The sequence below is a fragment of the Chrysoperla carnea genome, chromosome 3 (assembly GCF_905475395.1).
Source record: "Chrysoperla carnea chromosome 3, inChrCarn1.1, whole genome shotgun sequence".
Classification (NCBI taxonomy): Eukaryota; Metazoa; Arthropoda; class Insecta; order Neuroptera; family Chrysopidae; genus Chrysoperla; species Chrysoperla carnea.
In genome coordinates, this window is record NC_058339.1 from 39,968,827 (window position 1) to 39,979,955 (window position 11,129).

The 11,129-nt window shown below is 28.4% G+C and overlaps 1 protein-coding gene across 1 annotated transcript; it reads left to right on the forward strand.

Moving 5' to 3' along the window:
* The first annotated feature begins 2,724 nt into the window (after positions 1-2,724).
* Positions 2,725-5,713, forward strand: LOC123296030 (transforming acidic coiled-coil-containing protein 3-like). Its single transcript, XM_044877491.1, has 5 exons — positions 2,725-3,024; positions 3,373-3,509; positions 4,118-4,246; positions 4,790-4,939; positions 5,530-5,713. The coding sequence occupies exons 1-5, from the start codon at positions 2,869-2,871 to the stop codon at positions 5,711-5,713; spliced, it is 756 nt and encodes a 251-aa protein (XP_044733426.1). The 5' UTR covers positions 2,725-2,868.
* The last annotated feature ends 5,416 nt before the right edge of the window (positions 5,714-11,129 follow it).

An 11,129-nucleotide genomic window follows, 5' to 3' on the forward strand; every position in this document is an offset into this window, starting at 1 on the left:
TCTGGCACTTTAACGGTAACATGAATTTGTTAACTATATTACATACTATAGTTAATTATTACTAAAAGAGCTCTTCAGTAATGTTCATTTCAAACGATTTAAATTTTATATTATTTTGTGATAATCAAGGTGAATACCATTCTATGGGAGATAGTTTGTAAAAAAAATGTGTATATACGTTTCGGTTCGTCGGTCAACTATTTGTCATGCCATTATCCGTTACCTAGTCGATTTGAATCATTTGTAGATGAAATGATGTTATAAAACTTCAGTGGATTCTAATTACACCAATGAAAGCATTTATAAAGGAGAAAAAACATGAAATCTCTTGGTTCCGATTGCAATATAATATATTTATTTCTACCGCAATTGGTTGGAAATTGCTAAGTTTGCAATATTATATATCCAATTGTAAATTCAGACTGAAAATCATAACACACCCTGAACATTTTATAAAAATTGGTAAAAAGCGAAGAGAATTTTTTTAAGAGCGGAGTTTTTATGAAGGCTCTATTACGATTCATAAAAACAACTTCACTTCGAATATATCTACCTTTCTGTCTAATAAGATATTTTAAACGTTAATATTTTTCATTTTTTGAAAGATTTCTATAAAAACCCCTTCACTTCCCTAAAAGTGAAATAAAAGTTTTCCACTTATGTGATTATTAAATGCTCTTTAAGTCTTCAGCTATTTTTATTACTTTTTGGTTATTTTTGTATTTCTGACGTACAAAAAACGATTGCCTAATCAACACTGTCTATTCATGGTATTTCAACAAGTACCTCAGTCAATTGTTTGTTTTCACTTGTAGAATACCAATATAGATCGCAGACATTTGAACGAAGAGAAGTGCTTCATTTTACTTTATTTCGCTGTTGTAGGACCTCCTATATTAAATTATATGTTGTGAAACATGTTTTAAGTCGATGTCACTAGTATTGTAATTAGTATGTTCACGAGTAAAATGTTATCATGTTTTTGTTGCATGTCCTAATGGAATATAATAGAGAGTACACATTAAAGCTTCTTTATAAGTATAGGTACATGTATACAAGACATCCGAAACTTGGTACACTATTTTGATCCATATTTGAAGATATCTTACATTATAATTTGGAATATCATGCAAATTCAAGTCAGAGTCGTCTATTTATTCAAGCATTTATTTTAGTTAATTAAATTATTACAATTAAACCTTTTCAATATTTACAATAATTTTTGAACTAAGCTGGGCATTAAAAAATTTTTTTAGTTCAACTGGAAGTTGAAATGGAAGTGGGATGTCTGCAAATAAAATATAATATTAGAAGTTTGGCACAGTGGTATAGAATGAATGTAGATCGTTATAATGTTTCGTTTGTCAGGGAAAAATCAAGAAAAACCAATTTATTTTAGATTTAATATGGCAAAACTGTTTAAATGTTAAACTGTTTTGAGTTGAAATAGTTGTAACTTATGGGCAATTAAAACAAATCAGCATTCGAAGCTAGGTATTAGTAAGAAAAAACGTCGAGTACCAATTTAAGTAATTTTTTTTTTGTCAAACAAGAGGTTTTTAAATGAGGCAATTTTCACATAAACGAGCATTGGGATCCAATTTCACCACTGTTTTAGAATTACTGTTTTTGTTATTTTCTCAAACAATTTTAATTGCTTATTCGTCAAATTTTTTACTAAATTAATTTTAACACAAAGAATAAGATAGAGAGTAATCTAGAATATCAAAATGATATTTGTTAAAATGGTCATAATTCTCATATTTTACTAAGCTAGATTAAAAAGAATGCCCCCACACAATTCACCAAAACTAAGAAAAAACTTGAAAACCTTTGATCAGGATTAAATTTTTTTAATTTTTAACAAGTGGACCATTTTAATCTATTATGGCTAATAGCTCGGTTTTGTAGTTAAACAATTAAAAACTTCCTTAACCAAATTGCATAGTTAGATGGGGTTCATGTTCTGACATCAGATTAGACCTTGTTTTCCGGTTTGCTTTACTACTAAATTTAGATCCTAAGAGGTGAGTTTATCTTTACACTTTATATCACTATCACTCGAATATGTCATGGATTTAATCGAAAGAAAACATGCTAGCTACAGAATAATACTTCAAAAGTTGTCGATGGAAATAGCTATCACCAAATTTATTTATGATGTCCCCCATTAATCTCCGCAACTTTTGTTTAACTAATTTTTTGATTGGTTAAATACACAACGAGCTTAGCCATAATAGATTAGTGGTCTCTACCCTGTCTAAAGTTATTTCATAATACTAGTTTTTTAATTTTTTTGTCCATTCAAGTTTAAACGAAAATTCAGACTAGACTTGTACCTAGTTCAACGTCAGGAAAGTAATATAGACTTCTTTATACCGCGAAAAAACTTCTCATTCCTACGAGATGTTTCGACAAAGTACAAAAAAAAGTTGTAAAAAGCACATAAAAACATTAGAAAATAAAAAAATTTGACTCAATATATTAAAAATAGTTTCTGTTTATAACGAGAGAAGCCTAATAAAGCACTTAGTCTAAATTTAAAATCCAATACTCTCTTTCGACGTATGCTTTTGTACGTAACATTAAATTTTAAAAGAATTCCTTCCCCTCTTTTATTTTCTCTTTGGTATTTACAAAAAAAATTGATACATATTTTTGGATATTATTTTTAAACCATTATGTAAGTTGTTGTTATAGAATTGAAACCTTGAAACAAAAATAGCTAAAAATAATACTAGTGTTTTTCAAAGCTATTCGTGTCATTTGTAGTAGTACTAATAACGTTTTAAATTTTAAATTCGACCACCTTTTTATTTTTTAAATTATTTTTAAATCTGTTTTATCAGAAGAAAATATCTGGAAATTATGGTTGAGTCAGAGGGCAAACACAAACAACATTTATTAGATTTAGATGATATAATATGTGAACCAACAGATCCTATGCCAACATTCGAAGAGATTCTAGCTCTTGTGGATGGAGTAAAAGAAAAAATCACTAAAAATGATAATTGTGATATTAATGTAAGTAGAATGTTACAATTGTAGGTATATAGTTTATGCATAGAGTAGCTAAGAATGTCAGACAATTAAAACATTGTAAAATTCCATTGACTGCAAAATATGTTTTTAACTTTTGCTTTTATTTTATCTTTCTATATGGTACCTAAATATGACGTTATTAAGCTTGTTCTTAAGTAAATGAAAGGCACAAACGTGAATTTATAGTTCGCAAACGAGGTAAATTGATTTGGAGTTTTTTAGATGGTGTAATAGATTTGATTACGTACCTACCTCTTACCTGCGTATTGAAGCAAGTAATTTTAACACAATTCTTATTTTAACCTATACCTTTAATTCAAAATTTTACAGTTATTACTTCAAACAGAGCAATTATATAAAAATGTGAAAGATATTAAAGATGCCATCAATTCAGATTCAAGCAGTAAGAGCGATGAAAACCTTTGTAAGGAATTATTATCAAAACAGGCAAATGATGAGAAACTTAGGTGAGTGTTTTATGAATATAATCCAATTTTGGATACAGAACCATTCCAAATTAAAGGAAAATTAAATAAATTTTAATCATTCATTTGACGATTGGCTGTTTTAACTACTGAAATAAAAAGAGGAGTGGTTCTTAGCTATGTTTCAAGTGCAAATTTAGGGTTTCCTACCCATAACAACTAAAACAGAAGCGATGATCTTTAAAATCAGTTAAGTTTTGAAAGAGTTTAATGGGAAAAATTGCATTTGTTTAAAAAATCAGTATAAGAATTTTACGTAACAAGAACATTTCCATTTTCTTGGTTCAAGAAAAAGTGCATTACATCAAAAAATCCGTAAGAAAACATTTACATAAATATCTTTCGAAAAGACAAGGATTTAGACATCGAATTTTCTCAATTTTGTTCGTAATAGCGTCAGGAAATATTAAAAACTTATTGCCAAACGTTTCATTAGAAAAATTGTAGAAAATTTTATTTTAGGATATTTACGAATTAGCGTTACTGGAATAATTAGTACGTCAGACGTAAAAAACGAACAACTAATAATAATCTTAAATTTCTATGTTCAAAATACGTTTCAAAATTAATTGTCTTAATTTGTATTTCAGTGTTGTTATGGCTGAATATGAAAAACAGATTGCAAAGTTAGTTCGCGATAATGCTCATTTTGTGAAGGAGCGTGATACATTTGAAATTCATTTAACAAATTTGGAAGCAGCATTTTCTGAAGTACATCAGTAAGTTATCATATTTAAAGAATTTACCATAGAAAATATTGAAAGTGAAAATTGGCCTGATGTTGATGCTAAAAGTTGTTGCTATACCTTATACATGCGAAAATTTCTAATTTAAATATACAATCAAATTACAAATTCTCAAAAGTTAATTGGCAAATTTTTAAATATGTACTCCATTTATAATAATTGGCCGACTGTTTCCAAAATTCTTATGAATTAGGTATGTGGTTTTAGTCAATTAATTATTTACACTCTCTTTAATTTTCAACTTCGACAGGTTGGAGGGGGGTTATTTTTTAATTAAAATAAAAATTAAACTGGAGCTATGAAGGAAAATATGTGGTGAAATATTAAATTTCCTCTCTTTATGTAAGACTTTTATTTCAAAAAACAAAAAAAGTATTGATAGCTTTAAATTATTGATTTGAAGTATAGTCTCAAAAATTAATGAAATTCTCCTCTCTGTTATCTCTATTAATCGACTCCTTATATAAATTTTTGGGTTTATCAGAGTTTACAACTTTTATTCGAATTTCATTATAGAAAATATGAGCGATGCAAGGCTGTCATTGAAGATTTCAAACATAATGAAGATGTTTTAAAAGAAACGATTAAAGCAAATGAAGAAGCAATATTAAAATTATGTAACAAATTTGAAACTTTAAAAAGACATACCATGGAGCAGCTAGATAAGTAAGTTTTTCAATTTAGACGTATTTTTTTAGCTTTGTTTACGAAGCAAGAATGCATTTAATCAATGATAAAGTTTCGAGTCAATCACGTATTTGCATTCAAAATAATATAAACACTGCTTTGCTATCCATAGAAGAGTCTCAAATTACACAAATACTTTATCTCTACTGATTCTTTGCGTTTTTTAAGGCTCCGTTGCGCAATGATAAAAAGATTTTTCATAATTCAAAGACTTTCATAATTTTCCATTTCTGTTTGTTCATGTAGGATTCTCTCTCACGAGGCCATTTTGTTGAATTTATGTGAAAAATTAAAAACAATCTCCTCAAGAAATCCGCTTCATAGCTTTGTAATATTTTAAAACTAAATATTCCGTAATTATTTATCCATTTTTTATAACGGTTGATATAAGCGCGCTATAAGGAATATAGTTCAGTTAAAAGGTATTCAGCAATAAACCAATAGGATATCGTTAGAGGTATAAAATTCATAGCGTCGCCTGCATAATTTTTTCTTGACAGAAATAGCGCATTCAAGTTGCGAAAACTAAAGTTTTTCTTGTTTTTATTTAATAAATTTATTGTTTTCAGGGCAAATAATGAAGTAGCTGAAACGAATGCAAAATACGAAGACGAAGTATTACGTTTAACTGCCACAATCAAAAGATTAGAATTGAAAATAGCTTCATTAAAAGCCGCTGTGGATCAACGGAACAAGGAAAATGAGGAATTATCCCGTATATTTGATGATATTGTGGGAAAAGTGGGTCCCTAAATTTAATAATAAGAAAAATTATTGATAATATTTAGAAATATGTCAAACATTATTTTATGTGGTTTTACTTAAATTTTTATTTTATAAATTTTATCGTTTGTTTAAAATATTTCATAAATATAAATAAAGTTACAAAGAAAACATTTAATAACCATTCTTGAACTTATTTATTGATAGAACTTGTTGAAAATCAAGGATATATCCAAAACAATTCAAAAATTGCACCTCGTTGAGGTTATAGCTATTTTAACAGACTTACGAAAAAAGAAGGATTTTATTTTAGCTATTTACAATTGCCTTAGCCAATTGACATAATTACTGATTTTAAATGGGTCAGAAAATATTATTAAATTTTCAATGTATGACACAGAATTAATTATATGTCCATCCATAGAATCATATGATGAATTTTTGTTTGAACTAATTTTATGATCAAACTTACCATTTTGTTGGAAATTGCGTTTTTGTTTTTCCACAATTTTTAACCTAAGCGAGACCAAGAAGATTATAATAAATTATAGTTGAAAAACTAAAAAATACTCTGTATTACACTAAAAAGTGGATAATAAATTTAATTTAATGTAGAATTCAATGCATGGAGCTCGATATCTGTCTAATCAGTTAAATTAAAGAATGAATGTAGGCACCACTCCACGCTTTAAATTTTCCATTATAGTTTTTATTTGCATTGCAACAAAGCGTCAGCTTTTCAGTTTTTTAAACTATCATTTATTTTCTCACCCATATTTTTAAGTTAATACTAGTTTTTACTCAGTAAAATGTCAAAATTAATCGAATGGAAAAACCTTTGGACGCTTTTACTCAAACATTGTTTAATATTAATGTTTGTTTCGCACGAAATTATATAATTCAGCTAAGTAAAAGTTATTCAGGGAACCAAATTTTCAGTTAAGATATTTCTCCCGTGTTGTTATCCGTATCCGTTTTTGTAAACACTGTTACCATTGGAGAATAAATCAAATAATGTTTTGCAAAATCCTTCTTCAAAATAAAAAATAAAAAATAGAGAGAGAGAAATTAAGTATACAAATAAAAAAATCTTTTAACAAAAAGAAAACCGACTTCAAAAGAAAAACTTTTCCAAAACAAATTAATATGCACTAAAAAGTAAAAAAATAATGTAGTTAAAATTATTGTTATTTTTGTACTCGGTGTCAGCCAAGGAAACAACTCTGATAGAACAGTTTGCTACATTAGCTTGGGGAGTCGGTGTCAGCCAAGGAAACAACTCTGATAGAACAGTTTGCTACATTAGCTTGGCTGACACCGTCTCCAAAAGTAACAATAATTTTAACTACATTATATTATCGTTATTTTTCTACTTTTTAGTGCATATTAATTTGTATTGGAAAAGTTTTTCTTTTGAAGTCGGTTTTCTTTTTGTTAAAAGTTTTTTTTTATTTTGTGATTTTTAGTGAATCTGAAGTACACAAACTAATTTGCCACAAAAAAAGAATCATCGAAATCGGTTGGCGTGATATTGAGTTATTCGTCCTTTTGTCGTGCATACTTAATGCAAATTTAAAACTTTTATGGTTTTCTCATGGATGTCGTTGTCAGAACTGACCAAAATGATATGAGACCATACGGGAAGCATCAGCTTTCACATAGATAACGAATCATCAATTGGTTAACCCAGTCGAAAGTTCTGAGGTAACAAACACACACAAAAATACAGTCGAATTGATAACCTCCTCCATTCTTGTTTGAAGTCGGTTGAAAAAAGATATAATTGATTAGGAATGGTAAAACGAAGGTAGATCCAAACATATCTCTTAACATATATTTAAAATATTATGAATGAAATTCAAAAACACTGAGGGGGTCCTAAAAATTAATATAAATAATGATCATGCTAATGAAAGAGATGTTTGGAAATGTCAGACCTAATATGACAATGTGTGAATATGATTTTCTGGTCATTTCTCAAACAATATTATTATAATACATAGATATATTACAGTTGTGTAGTGGTAGGCCTGCAGGCCCTCCCAGTTTTGTATACATATAACCTATATATTATTATTTATCATTCATTATACTTCTTAAATATCAAAAGTGAAAAAAAAAGTAACACCACAAGACGTAACCCATATTATATTTTGTATATGTTTTATTTTATCAAATAAGATGTTTATTTGACAGCTTAGGCCAATTTATTACACTTTTAAATTGTTATAATTTTTATTTATACTTTTTTCTTTGCATATAATATAGGTTTCTTGTATTTGAAACAGATGTATGTATTTTTTTTTTTGCAAAAATATTTTGGAGGTATTGATTTTTGAAAAGAAATATAATTTTAAAATTAACAATTTAATTTTGTAATTATGTTTTGAAAAATATTTGATGTCTCATGTTCAAAATGATTTTACGATCAAAATTTCCATTTTTTTCACAATAACAAAAGTTGCTTCACAAAAGACGCTCTATCTCACAAACTAATTGACTTACAGACGTCAAATTTTGACACGAATCATTTGAAGGTTGGTACTATATAAAAATAATATGCATTTAATACTAGCGACGCCATCTATGTGTCAGACCGGGGACTTATCAGCCAACCGTATATATTTAAACGAGCAATTCTTGTATATATATCAACAATCTTGGAAATGGCTCTAACGATTTTCATGAAAATTTAGTATGCAGGGGTTTTTTGGTACGGAAAGTCGATCTAGCTAGGTTTTATTTTTATATAACGTCGTTTTATCCTTCTTTTCGTGAAAAACTGAAACATACACAGCAAAATATGACTCTTCCTGACGTATATTGGTGTATATCGTAGTTTACGAAATTAAGTATCTCAATGTCAGAAAAAATGCTCGTTTTAAAACATTCTAAGTGTTACTATTATAACATAACATATGATGAGTACGCTTAGAATGTTTTAACTGTGGCATATTTTCTGACAGTGAGTATACATTACCGGGACATTCATATTGGTATTTTTGTGGAGATTTAAGCGGTTCTTATATTAGTGATAAAATTTTTGTCTGTTTAACTAAAAAATTACCAAGATTTGTTCTAAGTGAACTAGAAAATGCAATACTAAGAACTGCAAACGTAATAATAGAGCTTTCTAAATGGTATAACAATTTCCATTAAAGTAGCATGACCCACAAGGGCACGAGGGCAAAACTAATAAACTGACATGATACTACGATAGATTAACGTCAACTAAGTGTATATCAAATAAAAAGTGAAGATAATTCAAAATATTTTAAAAAATGACGTTTTTTGTGTTTAATTACAACTTTAAACCTTGAAGAAGGGCATGATATAGGATATCAGTCGTGGAAAAATTGAAAGCTTCTGGTACAATAAAGTAGAACTTTGGTGATGATAAAATTACGTTGATTCAAAAAATTGAATCTATTTCCTATATAATAACACGCTTCAAGTCGAATAACCTATTCAATCATTTTACGATTTTTTTTTTTTTTTTTGGAACAATGTTGAACATTTTAATGAAGCCGATAAATCTGAGATATTTTAGTATTGTTTTTTTAGATTCTAATATTTTAAGTACCTTCAGTGAGTTCCAACTTCAAACAAAAGTAGAAGAAACCAACACTAATATCATGGGAATTGGGTCTCGATAAAATTAGCTCAATTCGTTACTTGCTTTCCTGACTAAGAAAATGCTCAAAACGCGTATATCAAAACACGATATATACGTTTCAACGCTAATATCTAAGAAACTTGATGAGATGAAAAGTTCTACAAAATCTCGCAATATAAGTAAAATTTGACGGGCACCCAATTCACATAAAGTTAGCCGGGATCATTTACAACCACTGGGTTGCATGACTCCATTCTATACTCACGATATAAAACAAATGAAAAATGCAATTTGTTAAAATGATGTTTTTTATACGTTTGATCTAATAAACATAATTTTAAATAATAAATTATCAAGGAAATTCATATTTATAATAATCATTGACATTATTTTATATTCACCATTTAAAATATTATAAAAAAAAATAATGTTTTGTGCTACCATTAATATTATAAAAAATAACAAAAGAACAATTTCTATTATAAACCAAAATAACAGCTGTTCAGTTTGTTGTAGTTGAAGCTCTTCTTTTCTGAAGTATAAAACCAAATAATATAGTATAATATACAACAATATATACATATACACATTTTTATACTGAAACAACCAACAAACAATTCATATCGTCGTCCCTCCTGAAAAAAAATAACAACAACATAGTATAAACATCAACTGAACATCCACAAACAAACGACAACAGAAAACTACAAGCGCAACTGTCATAAACAGTGGTAGATGTTACAAACAATTCCCATTCTATCCTTTTTTTTCCATATATTCACTGTATGATGATGCTATTGAAAAATCAAAACTCACTGTTTTTTTAACTTATTAATGTCAGAAAAGTCAAAAGTTTCGTTTTGGTAAATTCTGGAAATAATTATGGATGAATGGTCTTTTGAATTCTCAAGCTTTTATCAAGATTTTCATATTTTGTTTTGTTTATGGCTAAATTTTCTGTAGAATGATTTTTTTTGGAGTCTACGGGAAATTTGTATAAATTAACTCAAAACTACTTACAGATGTAAAGATACCTAGTGCAACCAATCACAAATATATGCGTGACGTTGCTCTCAGATTTGGCAACGTAGACTTAGAACACTCGCAAGAGCGATATTGTGATTTTGTTTTTTGATCCAGGTGATCATTGGAATCTTATCGAAGAAGAAGGTAAGAAGGTCACCAAAAGAAAACACAATCGAATTCAATGAAAAAAATACAATACATGAAGCGGAATCCCAAAATTTGATCTTTTGGGATATTATGAATCGAATAATACAGCCACTTATTTAACGATAAAAGCAGCTTGATCCGCGTTCGTTTAAGACAGCTCTCTTGTGCAAAACAATTATTCTGTTTAACAGAATAATATGACTATCGCTTTATTTGCCTATATCTAAAACGCTTATCTCTGCTGTATATGCGCATTCAATTGTTTAAGACTTCGGGGTGAAGTTCTGAGCACAACAAATTTTAAATTGTATCCACACCCTTAAATTGGTAAATATTTTCTTTTTTTCTCATTGCGAAAAGGGCATAATCGACTCTCAGACACAGTCGACACTCTACAAAGTAACGTGTTTTTAGCCCGAATATTAAAATTTTTGAAGTATTACGGTCACGCCGCTTTGTAACGTATCGGAAAATTTAAAAGTGTCAGAGAGTCGATATGTTTTTCAACTTTACGCTGAGGGGTAATTTAAAATATTTTGCGTCCAGAACAGATCCATACTCCATACATAAATGTTTTACTTCTTGCAAAAAAAAGTCAAAGAATTGCTTTATACCTCTTACGGGCAAATCGGAAAAAGCCAAAAAACTTATTCTAAC

Bases quoted from the DNA above. Each gene is read 5' to 3' on its own strand.
- LOC123296030 (XM_044877491.1), top strand. From the start codon at position 2,869: ATGGTTGAGTCAGAGGGCAAACACAAACAACATTTATTAGATTTAGAT. The intron at 3,510-4,117 runs GTGAGTGTTTTA...TTTGTATTTCAG, and splicing joins GCAAATGATGAGAAACTTAG to TGTTGTTATGGCTGAATATG. The intron at 4,940-5,529 runs GTAAGTTTTTCA...TATTGTTTTCAG, and splicing joins ACCATGGAGCAGCTAGATAA to GGCAAATAATGAAGTAGCTG.